General features: G+C 38.9%; 1 protein-coding gene across 1 annotated transcript; it reads right to left on the reverse strand.

Annotated features, from left to right (window-relative positions):
* Positions 1–24,131, reverse strand: GLP2R (glucagon like peptide 2 receptor). Its single transcript, XM_005140883.3, has 13 exons — positions 23,870–24,131; positions 17,286–17,379; positions 14,966–15,070; positions 12,966–13,087; positions 10,993–11,099; positions 10,601–10,757; positions 9,492–9,651; positions 8,401–8,461; positions 7,132–7,201; positions 6,114–6,202; positions 4,484–4,622; positions 1,374–1,415; positions 1–1,096 (listed from the first exon to the last, which is right to left on the reverse strand). The coding sequence occupies exons 1-13, from the start codon at positions 23,972–23,974 to the stop codon at positions 758–760; spliced, it is 1,590 nt and encodes a 529-aa protein (XP_005140940.1). The 5' UTR covers positions 23,975–24,131; the 3' UTR covers positions 1–757.

A 24,131-nucleotide genomic window follows, 5' to 3' on the forward strand; every position in this document is an offset into this window, starting at 1 on the left:
CACAATAGGGCAAACCTGAAGCTGCATCCAAGTGCCTGGCTTGTGTAAAAAAAAAAATAGAGAAAACAAAAATGAGCAAACAAAAACTGTATTAAAAAAATCATTTGGGGACTTTAGAAAGAAAACATTTTGGCTTTTCATTTCATAATGACATTTCCAACAATAAAATTTAAGTGAAGATGTTCAAAAAGGTAAGAAAAAGGTTGCTTCTTCCCAACTTTTTTTCTTTTTTAATATGTATGTATAAAATGTTTCATTTTGCTTAAACAACATGTGTCTGGATTGACCTGAAACTGGGTTTTTGAGATGGGGGATTTCAGGGTGCAGACATACATATACATCTATTTATGACATATTTACATACAACATTTACACTTAGGAAAGATAAAACCAAACAACTTCTCTATCATGTGAGTATAATGGCTGTCAAGCTACCAGGAGACAATGTGTGTGTCCGGAGTCTACTCATTCCCATAGTACCTCCTGCTCCACAGTGTACATTTCTTTCAGCATGAGTTATCTTCTAGACCAGTCAATTCAAAGCATTTTTTGATCCATTAAACCTCTTCTACCCCAGCCACATAGCTTAGTAACATCCAGAGCAACATTTTCTCAGATAAAGAAAACTGGGACAGATGTGGTATTAACTGCTACTTCCTTGCACTGCACATCCCAAAGGTGTGTACAGTCTGGGGATAAGAGAACATCTTTCAAAATGCTGTGGCTGTTGGAAGGTGCTGTACTGGTGGACAGCTTTCTAAATCTCACTTTCTTCAAAGACTTCTTCAGTTGTCTCTCCAGTGGTGACTTCTCCTTCGCTGCTGTCTGACATGCTTGCCCGAGGACAAGATGGGAGAGCAGAGCCCTGCTCTGAGCTGTGATCTGTCCTCTGCTTCACTAATACCTGCTGGAGCTGCATGCCCCAGGGCTCGCTTGCCTCCAGGCACAAGTGGTATTTGCTACTCAAGTGCTGCTTCTTTCGTTTCTGTGAACATTTCCTGAGGTATTTGATGTTTTCCCCAAGAAAGCAGAATTTACATCCAAAGGGATTTGCCAGCAGGAAGCGGGACCACTGCTTCTGGAGCTCTGCTTTCACCTGGGAGAAGAAGAGAACAGCTTGCCCACTGTGATGTCTTGTGACCACCCTGCAGCCCACTAACCCAAATGCTAGTTGTAAAATGAGAGGAACTGGAGAAGTGCATTTGAATCCCAAACCTGCCAGACTGCATGCTGTTATCTTTGTCCAAAGCAGTTACACCAGTTCAAAAGAATGCACGCATGCTCTCTAATAAGCAGGGCGAGGCGGTGGGTTCATCCTTCTTGGTGTCACTAATACACTTTACTAAACAACTAAAACCTTGTCATTCTCTTACCTCTCCGTTAGCAAAGCAATACAAAACTGCTACAAAAAAACCCTGGAAGAGAAAAACAACAAGAGGAAAAAGGTCAGAGTGTACTGGAAACACCCAAAGCTTTAGTTTAAAGATGACATTAGAGTTAAAGCATAAGTATAAACAGTGTTTCTTAATTTTCAGAAAGGAAACTAGTCACCTGTATTTGCTTACTACTGAAGTACCCATTAACTTGCTTTCATATGGTGCCTTAGTAAATGTAGGTCACATTTGGTACAGATGCTGAAGAACAGACGTTATAAAGTTTGATCTTCCATATTATCTTCATTTTGCCACCACATAATGGTTGGGTTTGTTTTTTTTTTTTCAAACTATTGCTGTTATACCATGACTTCTGCTATATATAAACATGGTTAAACAAGAAAATGCAGCTTGGGGCCTCATATAAACCATATGCATGTTTGAATTTACAGATGAGATTGCTGAGGGATCTCATTTGGGTGGTTTTTAAAACTGAGTAACATATTAAGTGATTAGTGCTTGTTTAAGGCTCAGCTGTTTTAAGTGTTACAGCTATTCTATGGTGCCATTTTTCCTTTGAAATAAATTTAAATAAACACCTTTTAAAAACATTAAATCCTAGAGATTAAACTTGTTTTAAACTAATTCCAAAATTACTCTTTCCATTTTCCTCCTTGGTCTATATTTGACCTCAGATCAAAACAGCTTCCATGCATCTCAGCCCAACAGCCTGGCACAGATATGCAGATTTATTACCATTGCTCCAGGAAATGCGCTTCCTTTGGTATGTCTAAGCACATCTACGACACAAGCTCTGATGAGAAGAGTAAGTACTGTTGACTATCAGTCCCCAGGCAATGTTCACAATTAAAAGATGTCGTAACCACATCTGATAGAACTGACATCATTCAATTGCTTTCACACTCCTGCTTTTTCAGAAGTGTTTTTTCTCAGACAAAAACTTAAAAAGAATCTCACATATATAATATCTTTTATTATATCTAGCATTAACCAATAGCATTTGGAGCATATTGTTAATTTTCTAGCTATCCCGAAAGGTTTGGAGCCATTAATTCCTTCATGCAGTAAGTATGAAAAAGAACAGTTTGTCTGCCACACCAGTGGAAATGGGAGCAGTAGAAATGGCAATCAGGATTGCCTCTTTCATGTATTTTTACTATATTTCATGTTTTACCTGGGTTATGGTTAGCAAGATGTAGGCAATTTTGACATGTTATTTATCAAAGTGACTTTTAAATGATCCTTTCCATCTGAATTACTTCACAGAAATAAAAAAGAACAAAAAAAAAAAAAGAAACCCACCACCAAACTCGAAATCCTGTGGTCATTAGAGTTTATAATATGTGATATTTTACTAAAGGGATAAATTTTAGAATAGAATTATAGAAGACTGAAACCATGGAGAGATGTTCTGATGGATAAATACAAAATTAATAGCTTAAAAAAATAGGGTTTTATCCAGAACTGCTTCTGCACCTGGAGATAGTTCTCTTTTGAGGGTAGAAAGTCCATGAAAATGTCTCTAACTGGGGGGGGAGGGGGTGTTTCATGTTCTGAGTATCAATTCTGTATTTGGCCTTAGAGGCACCACAAGCAGAAAACAGCATCTAAACTACATGGTGCTGTTCAGTCCTCTGACTACTAAGCCCAATGATACCAACTGGCAGAAATGTAGAAACTCAGCAGATTAGGAGAGGACATTGTGGCACTGCTGCATTGAATCCAAGTTGTAAATACCTGTATGAATTTAGTTCACTGCCGCTGCTAAATCAGAATATGGGGCAGAAGCAATGGGCAGAAACACTGTAAAATCATACCAGAAGGTGGAAAATTCAGCTGATGTTTGATGCTAGTTTTATATCTCCATTTATTTAATACCATACATGGAACTCCATACTTGGGAATCTTGCCCATGTGCCATCACTTCTATTTTTAAAATGACCATAGTGTGATGGAAAAACAACCACCAAAGAATTCAGAAAAGTTCATTAGCATAATAACCAATGGGAAAGGATGGGTGCATGTGTAAGCCTCAGAATTAATTGTTCTTCAGCTCTGTGGACAATAGCAACATGATAAATTACTCATTAAATAACAGCCTTTATCCACCAGAGACCAGTATTTTTTCCTGCATGCACCAAGTGAGCAAAGCTGTTTCAATTGCTCCATTTTCTACAGAGAAGCAGCAGCATATCTGCAGCAGAACTCCTACTGAGGATTTAATTTTGTGCTGTTTGAAAACATTGGAGTTAAAGCCTCCAGCTGAGCTCCTAGGGGTAATTGTTTTTCTTTAACAAAACAGTTTAACTGCTTTTTAAAACTACTGAGAAGATTTACAGACTAAACAACTGCAATGTGTACAGTTTATGTGCTTTTCAGCTAATCCCCTCGCAAATAAGGCTGCAGCTAAAAAAAGAGAATCTGCAATAAACATTGTCAAAGATCTTTGAGGAGAAGTTTTGCTTCTGAAGTGTGCCATGTAGCTGAGCACGTGCATGATCCTCCAGAAAGACTAAAGTTTGTGTTTTCTTGCAGGGATGAGCAAGCTCAGCTCTGTGTCAGCTTTCTTTGTACAAGCCAGTAAATTACATTTTCACTTAAAATGATTCTTAAAATAACATCAAGTCACTGCAGCCTCTCCAAGTAAGGATATGTCTAACTGAGGAACATGTACTCTAACACCATCTAATCTAACAACTAATTAGATGTAAATTCCTGACCAATCATTCTAACTAAGAGTGTACTACCCTGTAACTTTTGTGTATGAATGTACTGAAGAAGTCCTCATCACGTGTGCTTGGTCTGTGGGAAGCCACCTGAATCAAAAGCAGCATCTCTGCTGAAGGTGGGGCAATTGGTTTCTTGCACACCAGGTAACAAATCCACCTTTGGGATAACACTACCATATTTTGAACATGCAGTTTTGGAATTTCTTTTTATCTTGTTACTGTCATGGTGTATTTAGAGACACTAAACCTTGGAATATAATATTAAATAAGAATGCTGTGTATCTGCGGTATCTATAGGTGGGCCACATATATACATGGATCTATGACCGCTAAAATCAATACTTGCAAAATGGTACTTACGTGAAATGAGCTCATTGTCAGCTGAATGAAAAGTCTTATATGTCTTGAAAGTCCTTCCACCTGCTCATCAGTGATGAAAGTAAACACAAATTCATGGATTCCCAATAGTGGAATCAGCACAAGTGTAGATCTTGCCAATCTTAAAAAGAAAATGTTTGATTAGAGTGGGTTTTCAAAATCTTTGGTTCAAAAAAAAAATAGATCAAATATTCAGCTATAAATAAATGATTCCAGAAATACTTCCTCAAATATCAGCAATTTTGTGATTTTGAGGACAAGTTCCCAGATATGAATTTTGGAGCAGCCTGTACAGGAATGAATCTTGGCTTTGGACTTAAGGTGAAAAGTTAGAAATTTTAAATAGAACAGAAAGGCCACAATCATCAAGCTTATATTGTTCAGTAACCAAAAAACATTTACATAGCTATATATGAGCAATCTGTTAACAGGGTTCTGAGGCCTTCCTGCCACTGCAGAAGCTCTGTGTAGCTGCATAGAAGGTTTCTGTGGTACATTCAGCAGTCGTCTTCTTTTAAAAAGCACAATGATTTTTTGTGGAAGACCATCTTCTGTAAGAAGTCTGAGAATGTGTTTGCATGGATGAAAGAGCTAAAAAGTGAGTCCCAAAGGAGACTTGCATTGTGAGTAATAGCTTGAATCTTAGAAAATACAGCAAAACTGTAAGCAGTAGAAAAGAGAATGCAACACAAAACATGTTAAATGCTGCTGTCTGGGACTATCATCACAGCAATCTGCAGAATATATCTAAGATCTTTGCAACCTTGAATGTTTCAGGGGAACGGAAATACACTTCTTGTTAGGGATTTAATAGGAAGTTAGAAGTGGAATTTCTATCCCCCTGCCCAGTCCCGTTAGATAATAAAATAGCAAGTCAGAGGTCCGCCATGCTTTGATTCAAAATACTCAGTACCGGAAAGAACTGGGATGTAGAAAGCAGTTAACAAATCCTCAGGTTTCCATTATTTAAGTGCAGCTATCACTGCACCCTCAGCTCCTTGAAGAGCAGCCTGTCTTGGCTGGTACCAAAAAGTGGGGAGGTCAAAAAGCTGCCCTTTATGCAAAGGCCAGCTCCAGGGCTTTTCATAAGACATGATGTACCACTGAGTCTCTAGTCAGAGAGCCCATACCAGGGCCCACAGGAGTGCAGACTAAGGATAATATTCTCATTTGGGTTTACAAGAACAGGAACATTCTTGGTCAGTGTCTGTCAAAAAATGCTGATGAGAAATGCTGATGGAGATGAGAAATGCTAATGCCACTTAATCTTCTACACCTTTTTTCCTTTGAGGATGTTTAGTCACACACTCAAGGAAAGAAATGTGTCAGAGTGGTAGAGGCCATGGGTGTACAATGAGGATACCTGAGAGCAGAGTATTACTGCATTGCAAAGTCCTTGAGAAAGCACCCTTAATACCCAGGACACAGTCACAAACCTGCCATTACCTCTCAGATAAGAAACTGTTTCTCTAGATTACTTTCCTATATCACACTCTGAATCTCTGTTGCACCTCGTGCTGCTAAGTAAATGTCTGATCTGCCAGGACAAACAGGCAACCTCCTGTGAGAGATTAAAAAGGGGGCTAGGACTTTTTTGTTATTTATTACATACCTGTATTTGTAGTCATGAAAGGTCATTTGCTGAGCTTTTAGCTTGGAAATCAGCATCCTGAGGATTTTTAAGAAGATGCCAAAGTTAACCTTTAACAAAAAGACATATTGGTTACTTGCAATAAATGCTACAACACTGCTCAAACAGCTGTGAAATGAATAGAATCATAGAATAGTTAGGGTTGGAAAGGACCTTACAACCATCCAGTTCCAACCCCCCTGCCATGGGCTGGGACACCTCCCACTAAAGCATGCCACCAAAGGCTCTGTCCAACCTGGCCTTGAACACTGCCAGGGATGGAGCATTCACAACTTCCCCAGGCAACCCATTCCAGTGCCTCACCACCCTAACAGTAAAGAATGGGAAATTGATATTAAATATGTGTAAAACCTGTCACCGACTAACCAATACACAGTTGTGATTGTAATGTCAGGCAGCTTTTTACTTTCCTCCTAAAAGTTACAGACAATAAAACAAGGGCCAATAGCCACATCGTGCTTGGTAGGTCCAGGTCAGAAATCACACTCTTGAAATGCTTCATTTCTTTTCATAAGGTGAATGCTTTCTCCCCATGAGTATCGGCCACTGGGAGTCTATTGCTACTTCTCTGCATCCCTGTTATGACCAGATCATCCTCTATAGAGAATTTGGAGCTTTCTAGAGATGCTCACCACATGATATGACTCTCCTAAGTAACCTTCTCACTGGAAAAAAACAAGGGTCAAAAAATGAGAAGGGAAAAAATAAAAGCAGAAAAAGGCTCCATCTTTGATATAGATGGAGCTATGCAGAATTCACTGCACAGATAAACAGTTCCCTGAGAGGTTGACACTGAAATCTTTTTTGTTTGCAGATAGACAAGAAAGGAAGCTAAGCCCATCCACCCACAGTAATTCATTTACTGCATTTTTTCTGTCTCATCTTTCCTAATCCAGGAATTGGATTATACTTGGAGAAAGGGTCACAAAGGACAACCACACTTAAGCATGATATTAGAAACAGATTAAATAATTCTTACTGCAATGGAAAACAGCATTGGTCCTCGGATAATCCACCAGATTCCCATGTGTTCATTTGTTCCCCAGCAGCTGAAAAATAATTTTCATAGGAAGCTTAGATAGCCTAAGTATATGTTTTAAAAGGAAGTTAACAAAGTTCAACTTTGGCAGGTGGCATCCAGGAAAAATGACATAAAACTGGGAAGTTTCATTAACAACTGTAATTGGATTTATTCTGAAGATCTTCCCACCAGGATGTTGAGAGAGGTTTCCCTAGGCTGCAAACTTCAGAGCTATCTGGCAAACTTATAGTCTGAGTCCACACAAGAACTGTACATGGCAGCAAGCTTCCATAATGGAATTAATCCTACTGAAATTTATCTATCTAAAATTGGAAACGAGTAGACTATGAATTATGGTCATAGTTCTTGACCTGCTAAAAAATATGCACAGTTTCCTTGAAGCTGCCTCCTTTCCTCGTGCTCTAACCTGATTTGTCATGTGCACATGTTCCTTTTTGGTAATTAACCTGAAACTCTGTTAGGATCTCAGCTTGTCATTTATAGTGTATATAGCATCTAACATTATGAGACTGTAATCATGATTTGGTTCCTGATTTTGTTGCTTAATAACTGCATTGATGTCCCAAACCACAACTTACCAAGAACCACTAATAAAAAAAGGGGAACAAAAGAAATCATACATAAATCCCAAAGTTTATGTGATGCTATTAACAGTGTCATTGAAGACCAGAAGACTGGAAAAATGATGCTTTCTAGTGCAACTTACTCCATTATTATTCATTTTTCATTCATACCGAACACATATCAGTTTTTAGTAGATAACAGGTTTTGACATTATCCTCCACAACAATTTTTTATTTCCAAATGGGAATGAATACTAATTAATCTCAAAGTATGGATGGTCTCCAAGGAAAGCCCTGGTCTCCTTTTCTTACTAACAGGATGCTCCCCATGAAGGTTACATTTGTGCCGACAATTTCCTTCGTGTAAGTGGATGAACACTGGATACCCCAGCTTTCGTTTCAGGTACAATGAGGGTTTATTCTACTTCCTGACTTATACATAAGTAAATCTGAAAGTTCCTAGAAGTATTCTTATATAAAATACTAAAGTTAACCTAGAAAATGTGACAAGTATTAATAGGTGCTGTATAATCTTAACATAATCTACTAGTCCATACTTGTGTCAATTAGTGTCATGGGCTTCCAGAAAACTGATGCACAGAGAAAGCAAATATTTTAAGGCACATTTTATTTAGTAACCTACCCTGTGTTCTCCAGTTTTGATCTGCTTATTCCCCAAGGGCCCACAAAAAGGATAGGAACAACTGAAAAGGAAAGGAGTCAGTTACAGCCAAACTTACAGAATGGTTCATACAAAACACAGGTATGTTACAGTACTACATGTGCAAAGACATATGCTTTAAGTCTTCTACTTAGAACCACATAAAAATCAACCTGATTCTGGCTTTCTCCATTTGTAGATCAAATAAAAAAAAAAAAAAGATATTTCAGTGTATTGTTGAATCTTGCATTTTCTGGCTGAAATATATATATATATGTATATATGCAAACATATACATATATATATATATATATATATATACACTGCTGGCCTGCCCAAATCTAAATTCCTGACCCTGAGAACCCAAAACATTTTGCACTCGAGGTCTCACCTAAGGCACCAAGTGTTAACATTTTTATTTGTTGAACCTTAAAGAGTTTTCAGTGGAGGCATGAAAGTCTCTCTGCTTAATGAAAAGAACTAACAAAGACTTGTTATCCTGGCTTACCTTTCCTGGACCCCATAAAGATAATCCATGGTCCCTGTTGCTGCCCACTCTACCCCTCCCAGGAGATCATAAGACTGCAGACTGAACCCCCCCAAAACTATTCCAGTCTATAAATACACAGGCACTTCAAACACAAGCACAAGGCATGAAAGCTATGAAAGGCAGGTGCTTGCCTGGAAGGGGACCAGCAGGGAGATGATCATTATTTATACTTTCACAGTAGTGAGCAAGTTTCTTAACAGACTTGTCCTGCTGCAGTTTGAACAAGGAATCAAATTATTCGTCTCTATTCCAACAAGCTGGTGATCTAAGCAACAACTGGATATAGAGAGGTGAGAAGAGAAATCAATGAGATAACACTAACCAGGGTGAAAGACAGTGGTCTCAGTGTGTCAGCAGCTTGTATGCTAGTACAGGCATATTAATATAGCAGAAGGGATCTTTAAAGAGGAATGCAAGAGGGAACAGAGAAATTAAGTTCTTTTCTTTCTTCATTAAAAACTTTCTGCCACTGACTCAAACCAGTACCACAGAAACAAGAAGTTGGAAATTATCATGTACTTACCCCAGCCTATCACAATATAGGTCTGTAGCAGTCGCCTTTCAGAGAGTACTACAGTTATCAATAACGTATGTAGATAAATTCCTTCTACTAATAGCCAAAAATAATTTGCCCCAACAAAGTAATGCATGAAAAACTGGGCAGTCCTGCAAATTATTATAATCTGTGGAAACGAGAGACCAGGAATCATTGTTAATATATAAAAACTCTGACAACTCCTGGGTTTCTTTTGTTACTTTAGCAACCACTTTAAAGCTATCAGCGGTTGTGCTACCTCTGTGGTTTGGTCATGTATCTCAAGCCTATCCTTGCTGCTTGGGAGAGGCTGGAGTGCAACAGTTTAAAGGCTTCTTTCTACATTATCAGAGAGTTTGTGTAGAGGTGTTAAGTAGGAGAAGAGAGTGGCCACGTAGGCTGGGAGATGTGTTCTTTGACATGATCTTTATATCAGAATTTATACTAATGAGCTATTAAATTAATAGCCCCCATTAGCATCTTGCAGGTAATTTTCTCTTGACATGAGCAAACCATATTAATACAATAACACACAATTACAATTTATCCTTCTTTAGGATAAATCATAGTGCAAATGAAAGATGTTGTTATTCCATTCTGTAAATAAGTGTAAGAAATTAGAATGTTCTCCTAGTCCAGAAAAGCCTTTCAACTATTTTTGTCTTTCAGGGATCTTCCACAGCAAATATGTTGTTTGATAACACAGTCTTAAAAGCAAAGTTTGTGTGCATTGCATTGTGCACCTTGCTTTGTGCTATTGCGTACAAAAAGTGAATAAATACACTGGTGTCTATGTGCAAAAGAAATGTATAGATTTCTTCCTATAAAATACCAGGGTAAGTAGTTTTGCTTAATTGTGTGCTTCTAACTATCAGTATTAATAACAAATTAATAACTAGTAATTTGTTATTATTATACAAGGATTCATATCAAATCAATCTATTGCAATTTATCAAATCAGATTTTTTTTTCTTGATTACCCTAGGTTGCATCAGGGAAATTTCACCATTCAAAGCTTGCTCCCATATAGCAAGCCCCAAAAATGTTATGGCCACTAGCAGTGCAGATTTACTATTAGCAACAAACTACCAAATTACCTCTGGACTGAGGTATAATATCCATCCAGTTTCATCATTTGGTCTTTTGGAGTAAATATTGTAGTATACAGTGTCTTTTATAAGAACTGCCGTGGCACGTAAGATAAAAGATGCAAATAAATTCATATGGATGTAGTTTCTTGTGCAGTGGAGTTTTCTGTGGGAGAAAAGATGAAGTATAAATCCTCTGAAATTATTTAAGTTGCAGAAATAATAGTTGTATTCATATTGTTGCCATCATTGGATTTTGCTTAAGAACTGCTTTTATAATGCTTATTAGGAAAATACAAGTTATTTCCATAGGCAGTTATGCAATAAATTCAATTACATGAAAAAAAGGACTGTGCATACTGGGGTCTGTACTTTTAAAATACAGGTAAATTTGAACTAACCTGAGTAAAGAAAGTATAAGGAGAGCCAATACAAGTGAAATGAGGGAAAAAGAATATCCTATAGTGTACAACAGCTGTAATGTGGTAAGTAATTTATGTTCTTCTTCCTAGGAGCAAGGAGAAAAAAGTGTTATGCAGGCAGGTGGGCAAAGCATGAATGCCACTCAGCAACTTGAATCCAAGTTCTTTGTGTTGCAAGGTAGCCAGGGCAGGTTTCTGGTGCCTGCACTGCCTTGTGAAATCACTGCAGGACAGAGACACTTGCAGGCAGCCTTAGTTTCCTTTTAAATGCTAAGTCACTCATGGTCTCACTTCCAGATTGCTCCTGCACAAACACCACTCATCCTCTGATTACAGCTAATCATTGCCATGACTACATGCACTAAATGGATAATTATGGTTCAATAATTGCAGAGGTCAACTCACTTCAACTTTTACACACAAGTGTGTAACCTAGGGGCACACTTACAGAGCAGTTGTACGATTTTGAGAGGCAGCTATGTCTAGAGTCATTGAAATAGCCTGGTTTTTGTCATGGGTTCAAAGAAGAAAATAAATCTTAATTGTTAAATTAATAGTTGTCCAGAATGGCTTTGAATGACAAATTAAGAACTCCAAGGAGGAAGGGGGCACTTACTTTCCACTTGGTTTTATTTAATGTTTTTTCTTGCTACGTTTTTCCATTTAGCTGCTTATGTCTACTTCTTATCTCTTCATATTGCTTTTCCAGGTTAAGAAAAGCTTCTCTGCAGAGGGGATGTAGAGATGCAGGATATGTGACTTTCTTAATCCATACCTGGCCTGTAAAGGTTCTCTTGGAACCCTTGTCTTTTCCTCAGTGATTTTGGTGTTTTCTCTGTGAATTGTCTCTGCTCAGTGCCAGGGATTTTAGCTCTGTCTTCCTGCCGGTAGCTGTCTGTAATCAAGTACTACCTGTACTACGAGTACTGTAATCAGGTGCTACCTGATGCTATGAGTGCTACCTGCATAGCAATGGTGAGCTGTGTCTACTGGGAGAAACTCCCGGAGAGAGTAAAAGCACCCAGGGAGAGCACTGTGGGTGCAGGAGATTCCCATAGCACAGCCATTAGTCACTGCTCCATAAAATCATTCAAATAGGCATCAACCAAAAGCTTGAGTTATCATCTTGGCTGTGACAATTCTACAACACCAAAGCAAAAGAATTCAAGACGATTCCTCCCAAGTGTGCAGATACCAGCTCCGAGTTATCTCTAAGATCCTGGGGCTTTCCCCTAAATATAACAAACAGGTACAAGACCGCATGTAATGTTAGCAGGAAAGCTGGTTAAAGCTTCCAGCTTAATTGTCTGCAGCCACACAAGATGAATTAATGTGTCTCCTACCCACAAATTCATGATCCAGAATGGTCAACAAACCATGGAAAACTCTCAGTACTTCGGAATATTTATTGGACTTGTATAAATAAACTGCAAGCCTGGAAGTTCATGTACTCACTATATAAAGAGTTTAGTAAAACCTTAGTAGTACAAGAAGGCCCTAAACTAATAGCATTTAGCAAAATACTTAAGAAAATAATGTTACTTAATGAAGTGATAAATAGCAATAGTGTTCACCCAATGAAGTACTTTGGAAGCTGCAGGGAATGCAGTTGTCTAGCCTTAGCAAACCACAGCAATATGGGAGTGATACTGTGATGTTTTGAATGTAAGTTATTTGCTTGCCAAGTAGCACCTTTCCTAGTTTTATTAGGAGAAATTCAGCACATTTGGATACTGGTCTCTCAAGAGAAAATTCACTGTGAAATCTAAAGCAGAAATCCCCCTCCTTAATCTTTCCTCATCCGCTTCTTCTAAATAAAATAACAGGGTTCCATTTGGTTATCTAAATGCAATCTGAGCATCTCTCGCAGGTATTCAGTAGAAACATTTTATCAGTTAATCAAGAAGGGATTAAGAAGATTGAAATACAACCATCAAATAAAACATACTTACGTTGGTTTGGAAATGATTTTTCTCAGAACATTCTGAACTATCGCGCCAAATGTCTGTGGAGTTTTCCTTTGTTTGCCAAGTGCCTCCATCCAAGCAGACTCTGTATGCATTTCCTACACTTCCTGAAAGTAAACAGAGGCTCAGCCTGAAAGGTCAAAATAAAGACTTCACTTTCATACACTTTTTAAAGTTTTCTCTTTTACACCACAGCAATAAGCATTGCCCCCCCCATAAAACCAATAAAATCCACTTTTCTTTTACCTTTGCAATGCATTTTTTCATATTTACATAGGACAAAGTAGGATTATAATCAAGCAGAAACAAGTTCCCACAATGTACCTGCTGTTTATAAAAAATGCATAATTACTGCATCCAAAAGAAAAGCCTCACTTGATTCCCTCATTAAGCTCCTAAATTCCATCAGGTGTGGGTAGCGCATTGCCTGAGCTTTGCAGTGGAAATTGTAGGAGGAAAACTGTGGTTTGATTAGAGAATGATTTTTCTTTCTCTAAGACACCTGTTCCTGGTATTTTATTGATGTGTTTTGTGGCCTGATCAGCAGGTGGTGTGAGGCTTTTTTGGTTTTAACTGCATTGCATTCATTTATACTAATTAAGAGCTTTCCCATACCATCAGAAGAATGGGGTGGGGACCCTGGTTGATGGTTTGATGTTTCCTCCACATCTGCCTTTTGTTTCTCATCAGAGCTGGGCTTTTTCATTCATTTCTTAATTAGAAAGTGTTTAAAGGTTGCAGTAGCACCTAAAATGTTTTATTTGGCTCAGCCTAACTGGACCTGAGGGAACTGCTTTGGATGTATAGTTTGCTGTGATGGAGCAGGAGTTCTGTGTGGAGGATAGAAATGTGACTAGCAATAGAAACGGGGACCACAGTCCCTCAAAGTCTCTAGGACAGACAGCTGGGCTGTCTTTAGTGCCTTTTCTCCTAAGGTACTGTAGTGTGGATGATAATGCTAGATGATGTGGTAACACAGCAGCCCGGTTGTGTTCCCCATTATGAACACAATTATAAGCTTTGTAACTTGGTGTGATGTCTTACATGTTCATTTTGCAGAAATGTTCCAGAAACAAGAAGCAAAAAGCCTCTGCTACATAAAGGGAAGGAAGTTGCTTTCATTTTATTATGACAAGCTGAATTTGTTCTAAATGGTTGACAGAAGCAGTTGCTTGGGAGGTTAGGTAGAACCTGGGTCTCTTTCTGTTTAACAGCAAAAAATGAGGATAAATAAGGTACTACAAAACCAATCATGCTTGGACTGGGCTGGTGAAAGCTAGGATAAGCAGCCTGTAGTAGTCTCCCATAAACTAAAGGACACAGACACAAGTGATATCAGAAATGCAGTTAAGAAAACCACAGAAAGGCTGCAGCAGGATTCAGAAATGCTTGGCTTCAGAGTTAAGGAATGTTCTTTCACTTCTCTATAAGGGAAGGTTCTTTGATTTTTAGACTGTTTTGCTGCTACAGATGTTGCTTGTTTTCCCTTCCTGAGAGCCTTCCTACTCCACTCCCCCAGGAAAAGACTGCTTGGAAAGATTGTTTTACCACCACACCACTTCCTGATGGTGCAGCTTTCCCTTACTGGAGGGCTGACTGCCTGGGCTGCTGCTTTGCTTGGGTATTCCAATTTTCTGTGAGAGAGTTTCATGTTTGGGGTCAGTGGGGATCCCAGAAGCTAAATCTAAAAAGCTGATCCCCAGGCTGTTACTGCCAGCTAAGGCCTGGCAGTACTGTTCCATCATCTTGGAAATGTTGCTTTAGAGCAGACAATATGGAGCTGTAACAAACAGAGATGGAGGAAAAAGAGTGCATAATTAAATATCAACCACAATTTTGTGCCTCAATTCAGAAAAGAGGTGGAAAAGAGGTGAGACAAGAAAGCCCCTGGACACCTCAAAGGACATTGGGACAAGAAACACAAGCACCGTTTGTCCTTCAGCTGGATTCCTGTCATAAACTCGAAGTTACCCCTTTCACATTACCATTTTCCAGCCACGGCAAATACGAAGGACAAGGCACAGAGACATATCCTGGGGGTGAGTAAGGCCAACAGACAAATTGATCAAATGTCCCATTACAATGTATTCCTGGGGAGAGAAGCAAATAGAGGTTTTACATGAAGTTGTTCAGACTATGGACCATCATGAAAACCATTGTGTAGTGTTCTAGGTAACCTGCAAGCTGCTCCGGGGTATTTACAAGGTATAAAGATACACTCTGTGCATTCACTGTGCAATGCTCATTGCACAGTGCAGAAACAGCTGCTGCCCTTCTTCCCCGGATGTACATGACAACAGCATCTTTTACATGCTTCATTATGAGATAAAGGTATTGCTCAAAACCATCCTGAGGCCCCTTGTCCAAATATAACAGACAACTTCCAGATGTGCTTTTTTTTGTACTTGCCACAGACTTTTTGCTGATAAATAGAAGATGTTTGACCTTTCATGAGCCCTGCGATACTGGTTCTCAGCTTAGGCTACTGCCAGCATCTTAGAATTGTAAAATCCCAGCCTGGTTTGGGTTGAAGGGACCTTAAAGCTCCTCCAGCTCCAACCCCTGCCACGGGCAGGGACCCCTTCCACTGGAGCAGCTGCTCCAAGCCCCTGTGTCCAACCTGGCCTTGAACACTGCCAGGGATGGGGCAGCCACAGCTTCTCTGGACACCTGTGCCAGTGCCTCAGCAGTGAAAGAAATTTTCTTACCCTAGAAAAATTTTCTTTCACACTGTTTCAGTGTCTCATTTTCAGCAACTCCTAATTCAGTTGAAAGAAGAGAACCCTTGTTCTTGAATAGGACCACTCAAAAGAGTTTCTCTAACTCACAGGGTGTGTCTTTCATTTTGCTTTTCAAAAACCTTTGAAAGTTAGGGATTTCAATATTTTTGAGAAAGTTTAAGGAACTTTAAAACATAGGCAATACATAATTTCTGCTTGAAATTATGCTTTAAAACCTCCCATTTTTGTTTGTTTTTGTTTTTTGTTTTTCTTCTGCAGTTTTAAATTCCTAGGAAAATGCTTTGGATTGATTTCCAACTTCTAAAAGCATTTTGAGTGATGAAAAATACACACATTGATCTTAAACCGTATGTTCTTGCCAACAAGGTTGCACACTGGTGCAACTGCCATTAGCAAAGTGAGTCATAGAATCAGAGAACCATTTGGGTTGGAAAGGACCTTAAGTTCATTCAGTTCCAACCCCCCTGCCTCACACTAGACCATGTCAAAGCTCCAAGGTCATCCTGGAGTCTCCCTGTGCAGCTGATTGGGTGAGATAACCACCAAGCAAGATGACCATGAGTCCTTGCACACAGCAGAGTTCTGCCCATAGTCATTAGGTACATAAAGGACAGTTTTACTCTTCACCTTTCCTTGGTGACTGCAGACACCTTGTTTCTGTCTACTTGAACTTCTCCAACTACTCAAACTGAGCCATCCTTTCTTGAAGACAATGAGAAGAGTTTATACTCTTAAGAATGAAATAATCACAGATCAGAACATCTTTTTTTACCAAACAGCATAAAACTCAGAGCACTTGACTAGAAGTAGGAGGTGTGGATTCAGTTCTTCTCTCTGTCACTTTTCAGGAGAAGACATTGCCCTCTTCAGCCAAGAATCCAAAAGCCATGGAGGCAGGAAAAAAATAATGGGCTTTGAGTTAATGGATACAAGTGCCATGTGAACATGGGGCAACCTAGTCTCTGTGTCTCAGCTGATTAATCTAATGACTGTATTACAAAATGCATCAGTGGTCCTGTGAGAAGAGATCAGCTCCACAGCTGCCTTGACTGGGCAGAAACCAGACTGTCTTGCCTCATGTGATTTTGGTTCTTGTCTGCCATGGCTCAGTTTCTAAAGTATAGAAATGGAGGATGTCTTCTCTTCCCTGGATGCTCTCCTGTGCTCTCCTGTGGTTAGCATAATTTCCAGGAAGATGGGTTTGAATTCCTTCAGGCTGAAATGGGAAAAGTGGACTCCTTAATCCGCAGTGAATGGTTCTTACTGATAATGAGTGGCAGTTACCTCTTGACCTGGCACCCAGTGCTCACCACATTAGAAGCTCAGCACCAGCAGTTCAATGGTTCATTTCTGTATATGATCTGGTTTTACATATGAGAACCTAATATGTTTCAGGGCAAAGAGAGCCATTAACTTAATGGTTGCATGTTTGCATGTGTCATTACTGCTGATTGTTCTACATTTAGAACTTACAGACACACTTCTGCAAAACAGGTAAAAGAATATCTGCATATTAATCAATGCTACTGAACATGGTGCTTTTTTGTGCCGTTTGTTTCCTTACCAGTATCAACAGTTGATTCCTGCAGCATTTGCAAGCATTCTTGTTTATATTTATTCCATCCAGTAGTGGTTTTTTCCAGCAGAGATGCTTTTGCCTGTGAGTGAATATACTTAATGTGAGGAAAATCAGTCAGAACCCTGTGGTCTTTTAGTGGTTCTTTCCATTATAAGAAACTTGAGATGAGAGGGGAACAGAGGAATGGTAGGCAAGCAGGAACGTAACAACAGACCCCTTTCTTCTCCAGGAAGCTATGAGTGAAGTTTCTTCAGTTGCTGTCTTTGCCTGAGTGAGAAATACGTTGCCATGGTGCTATATTACCACAGAAATCTATTCAACTTTTGTAAAGTCCCTTGTAAAAAAATCCACACAGATATTTGATTGCTAGGACCTGTGAGGGTGCATCAAAACCATGGGCGTTTCAGTCCTCCACTGCAGAAGGTGCATGCTCATCTTCATAGATTTGACAGTCTTTCCAGGTTTTTTATAGTCAATTTATGCTGAGGTCAGCCAACATGTCTCATGTATTTGTGTTTCTGCTAGATTAATTTAGAACCAGATGACAATTTGAGGGCTGTTTATTTTGGGGGTATTTTTAAGATAATCAAGCACTCCTGGTTCAATATCACAAGAAAAAATTGAATAAGGGAGTAGTACATAAGGAATACTATTTAGCTACTGACACCTTTTGTCTGGTGCATTCTGTACTCCTGCCCAGCACTTCAAACACCATTTCTTTCTCCAGCAGCTGCAACTGTGCCATTGGCATTTTTTCCTTCCTACACAATGTAAGCCTTAGTTTTACTTGCTCATCTGCACCAGCTATGTTGTCTTTTTTGCCTGAACAGGGAACAGTATTGCTGTCCTCTTGTGTGCATAGGGAAGAGGAGGTTTTGCCCTCAAGTTTTCTCACATAGTGAAATGGAGTATTTTTTTTTACCCATGCCAAAACTTTCTCCATATAAATCATCTCACACAAATGGATTTTTACATCCTGAGCTTTTGTAGATACATTTGTTTTCTATATTTTGTTGTTGCTGTTTAGATATTTTCAAAGCTGATTTTGCTTAGGCCTTGCTGTTACATTGACAACCCAGAAGAGATCAAGAATTCATTTACATTTTGAAAACTAGATGTGTGGACACCATAGGATCTGGAACAATGGCGTTGATGTGATCTGTTTAGAGAGAATAGAAATAAAAGTGCTTCAAGAGAGATTTCCCTTTACTAGTGTAGCCTTGAAGAGAGGCTCAACTTTGGATTTAGTTTAATGACAGCAGATTCTGTGGAGTCCCTCTGGTGTCTGGAAATCAACCCAGTAATTACAAGAGCTGACTGCTCCTCTTGTTGCTCTTACACTGCAAGCTCCTGGCTTCTTGCTCTGGCTTTTTTACTGCTCACCCTCTGCTGTGTTCTGGAAGCTTCTGTCCCCAAACACATTTAGGTGCTTCTATAAAGATGAACAATCCTCTCTAACTTCACAGAGTCCTACTGGTCCTGTCACCCACTGTCATCTTTTCCAGGTGAAGACAGGGTGAGAACACAAATGAAGCAAACAAAGTGTGTTGGTGTCTAAATGGGCACTTGCTCTGATGGACAAATTCTAGCAGGTAGTATGGGTGAGGATTGCTGCATTTATAAGATATGGATGCAGAAACACAGAGGTTGAGGGGATTGTTAGTGGTGTGCAAAAAGGAAATGAGAGAAAAGACAGGATCCCTGCCTGGAAATACTCACATTGAGTCATTCCATTGGCACTGGAAACAGATAAGCAGAAAGGAAAGAGACGTAGATGTCAGCATGAAGGAGTGGGATCAGGGGTGCAGATCAACTGTTGCTAGCACAGGAGAGAGAATTAAATATGTCTCCACTACAAATCTCCACTGATAAAATGACTCCTAATACATCCTAAATCTGCTCTACTGTTAAAAAAACTCCCAACTACAGACAAATATTAATAATGATTTTATATATAGTGACTGATGTGTTTGCAATGTGGTGGACATCTGTGGCATACACCTTATCGGTGTGAGGGTTGTAATTGTCCCAAGAGGACTCTCATATTTTAACTTGCCTAAGTAAATATCCCTCTTTCTAACATATCTTTATCACACCACACTCTGACTGCAGAGGCCTTTAAGAGGGCCATAGGTACTAATTACATTTTAGGAAAGGAATGGCTTAAAATAGAAGAGTTAAATGCAAAATTGTTTGGTGACATGTTAGATTTGGGCTGTTGAAGAAATGCCCAATTAGGAGCAAAGCAGTAGAGAAAGGATGATGTTAGGTGCTGCTGGAAGTTCAATGTCATCATTATGACTTGATCATTATTTATCCAGGGATGAGAACATCAGTCTAAGCAGACTCTGTTAATATGTCAGCTGGCCTTAAATCAGAGCTTTGAGAGGCAGACAAGCAGTCAAAGAACACTGTGACTGTAAGTCACCAACCATGAAAAATTCACTACTCATTGAAAATGTTACCAACTCTAATGACCACATTTTGTAGAGCAGACTAAATATAAGTTTTCTAAAAAGCAGCAGTCCTTATACCAAAGGATGCTTTGCAGCTCTCCAGGGAAAAGCAGACTAGACCCTTTCTGGAAATTACCTTTCACGCATGTGGTTGTCCTGGGCTTGCCTGAGCTTTGTGATATGCTAAGGGCTGAGATAAATAACCAGGACAGTGTGTGGCTGTTAACTTTACCTGTATCTTTTTCTTTGAACACTTGTTTGTTGGAAAAATAAGTAAAATCATACTTATTTACTTTTAAAACAAGCACAGAGGACACTATTAGTTGATACATGAGGCCACCATTTCGTGCATGTTTTTGCTATGTAAAATGTTGCCTGCCCAATAGTCTGCTTTTAGTCTCCCAGCTCATTTCCAGACACCCTACTTTGAATTCCAGGGGCTAGAAAGACTATAATTATTCTTCTTCTGATGGGCTTGCAAGATAAGGAGAGAATATTTACAGCAGCCATGAGAAAGGAATGCAAGTTCCCAAAATAAAAAGTGCCTGGACATTTCCCTCATGTAGGCCTCAAATTGCTGGGAGCTAAGGAAGACTCTTCAGACACTCCTGGGTCAATGAACCTCATCTGAAGAGGCAAAGACACTGGAGATGACGCATTTGTAGAAAGACTGCTTGATTTAAGGGGTAACACTTCAGTATCTAATAAACAAATGTGTTAGACACAGAAATACAAGGAAAGCCTCACAGCAGCTACCTGCTTGTTTCATTCCATTCCTGGAGACGAGGTTGACATACAGTCATGATGAAGCTTAACGAGAGTAGGGAGCAGTTCAGGTAAAAATGAGAGTTTCACATCACTTTCCTAGGTAACTTCCAGCTTCTGCAAAGCTGCAGGTCAGTTAGCCCATGCCTGGTCACTGTTGGTGTAAATACCTGTGAGCTGCTTTTAGACTTGCTGATGAAAAGTCAGGTTAAGTCTACATAAAATCAGAGCTGCATCTGACAAAATCATTAAGAGCTGTCAGCTGACCTTCAAAGTTAATTTGAAATATAGGAAGAAGAGCATATAAAATTATTTATATTATTAATCAACAAATGAGCAGATGATTGGAAATGAACAGGGGAGCAAACTATGACGAGGGCCATTTAAATCACAGGAAAACATGAACCTCTCTGCAGAGCATGCACTGTGATAGACCTAATGCAGCATTTTATTCCTTGGAAGGGCAGGTGGAGGATGTATATAAATTCATGAGAACTTATATTTGTTTGTAGAAATGAAGTTACATGAACCACCTGCAGGCAGTGTTGCAGTACAGGAGACTTGTCCTTTCTGGAGCTGTACAACAGTGGAGGACCTTGAGAAGTACTACAGGACAGTACTCCTGGATTGAGTAGTATTTGTCCCTGGTGCAGCCCTGACTGGATAGTATGACTAACTCTGATGACTGTACCTCGAAAGAGATGGTGATAAATTTGCAAGCTGTAACCAAAGCGCTAGAGTGATCCGGATCGTTAAACTAAATGACTAAAAAATCCCCATAGATTTATATCAAAGAAATGATATATGTATCCAACAGCAAACCAGGATGACTTGAACGTCAGCAACTTCTGAACTGATCATCAGCTACTTACACAGGGATTACTAGAGGAGCTTTCTTACCCCTCTTGGCTTGAAAAGGATTACTGCAGGTGCTCCAGACAGCAGATGTCAGTGTTTCCTGTTAAGGCTTTTCTGCATTAAGTGCACTAGAACACCATTCACTGTCCACTGAGAAGGTAAACTGTGTGAGCTGGAAATAAAGCAGTAGCCTTCAGAGGAAAGGGGAAATAAGAAAGTGGGAAACCTTGATGCCATATGTCTGTTTAACTAAGTGAAAAGGATTTAATGATATAATCAAAGAGATAGGCTTGCATCTGTATCTTACATCCATGTTGTTATTATTCTTCAGAGACGGGTGCAAGTTGTCTCAGGAAGAGGAGGGCTTGCAGTGTAGGCCAATATGAGGAGCACAGAAATCACTGCTCAGTTCATGGGGGCTTTTCCTGCTTTGGCCATGTGTGGGAGAAGGCCTGGTTGTGTGGGTATGTTCTGGGAAGAACGGGTAAGTTGCTCTCTGCATCTGACATGAGTCTGTGATTGCAGATCCCAGTGAGATTTTGTTATGATCTAAGTTTTGGGCTACTCAGTGCTATAAATATTTAGGTACAATGCATGCTTAGCAGTAGAAATAGAAGCCTTCAGATGGATATGCCATGATCTTAAAGCAGCAGCAACATGCAGCTCAGCATGGCTTTTGATCTCAGTTTTATGTTTCAGTTGACATTCATCCACTAGCATTTCAACAGGACTCCTGATTCAGAAGAAAGTAAACTCCAATGTCCAAGGCAGAAGCTCAGAGAGCCTGTGACCTTTTGCTCTGACCTGGGCATATCTTCACTTCAAGCTACCTGAAGTTTCACTGGTAGCAGATGAACTGCCTGGTACACTGCTCACACAAGAGTTCACCCATCCTGAAATGTAACCCAGCTTCTCTGGAAGGGTCTTTCAATTCATTTGGTCTGCTCAGAGCCCACAGATTACACCAAGGTAACACCACTGTTTTTGTTAGATGCAGCAGAAAACACAGCCTGAAGCTCACAAGTAGGAAATGGATTATAATCATAGACCTCCAAGGTTGCAAACAGACTGGTTTAAATTTTTTTTTTCATGACTGACTGCACCATAATCAGGATTTTACCCTTTTAATTTCTTATACTAAGTTAATAGTGAAATTGTTTCTGTTTATTCAGACTATGCTATTATGGACAGCAAAAATTAATCTATTTAGGTATAAACTAGAAATAAGAATTATATTATTTACATATTATTTCAGCCACAATCCTGGTTTATTCTGATTGATACTTTTTACATCTCTATACATTTTTGTTGGAAAATCTGGATATGGTGATTTCTGGTGTTTCTTTGATTTTTTTCTGTCTCATTAAATACAATAGAAAGCAACAGAACAAACAAGTTACAGTAATCCCTAAGACAAAGTAAGTGACAGTGATTTACAGTCTTGTGAAGTTTTGACTTCACAGAAGTAACTGGGAGATTTTCTATTGGCATTGATGGAACCATTGCTTTGGTAGAGATGTCCTACCAATTTAAGGTGTCTCACAAACCAGAGAGTTGTTTCAGTTCTATATTCGTTAATGCAAGAGAAGGTCCAGATTTGAATTATACAAAAGCATTAGGAACATTTTGTGTTAGAAACACCCAGAAGATGTGTCTCCTGGTAAAATCTAGGAACACAACTACAGTCTCTACAGCATGTACACATGCAAAACCATGCTGTAACCTAAATCTATGAATGAATTTTATTCACGTGAATTGAAATGTAATACAACTTGGTAATTATTTCTTAAATTTATCGAATAACAGGGCTGATATTATTAATAATAATTAGAAACATACATGAAAATTCCCTTGAAGTGAATTACATAAAGGTATTTTGTCATTAAATACCTAAAACTCTTCCAAATCATAATACATTATAGACAAAGACGTAAGCTTTCAGATTTTTTAACAGATTTAGAAAAAAAGAGAAATGAATAGTTTAATTGATCTCTACAAGAATAAAAATAGAAACTGCATACAGATTTCATATCCTTCTGTAAGAGCCGAGGTGCAGAATGAAACCAATAACACCAGATAAAAGATAATGACAGAAACAAGCAAAGTTGTTTTCAGAACAGAGAAAAAATAGTAGAAAATAAATGTGATTCACAAGAGTATTAATATTTGGTAGGAAAATGGAAAAATAAGTATAATTCAGTACTGATCAATAGTGCTAAGAAAAGAAATTGTATAAATAGATGTAAACGCAATTTATTCCCTGTATGAATGAGCATTAAATAGAAGAAAATTGTAACAAATGCCCTCAAGTGAATTCTAATAAAAAACTCTACCGCTTCTCAATCAATATTTCTGATGATTAATTTTTAGTACACATAAACTGCTGCCAGAACTACTTTTGAAATGAACATGCTGTTTGTGAAGGTTAAAATGTTATGTGATAGAAACCCATTTTCATATAGTCTACTATTAATCAGTGAATTAGCTTACCTGTTTCACTAGAAGCAATATCATGACAGAACATGCAGGTGCAGGAGATATTCTGGACCAGAGGCCCATGCTGGAACAGAGACCAAAAAGTGTCACTATACCCATTTTAATAAATTAGTCCCCAATATGCTGCTATTTCAGTCTACTGTAGATCGATTAAATCACCCTGTTCCATAGAAAAAAAGAAGTTGAAATATCTTCTTTTATGAGTGTAACTGTTTCATGAATCTTCTCACAAATAAGAGAGGAAGTTACTACAGTG

This window comes from Melopsittacus undulatus, chromosome 11, assembly GCF_012275295.1.
Source record: "Melopsittacus undulatus isolate bMelUnd1 chromosome 11, bMelUnd1.mat.Z, whole genome shotgun sequence".
NCBI lineage: Eukaryota > Metazoa > Chordata > Aves > Psittaciformes > Psittaculidae > Melopsittacus > Melopsittacus undulatus.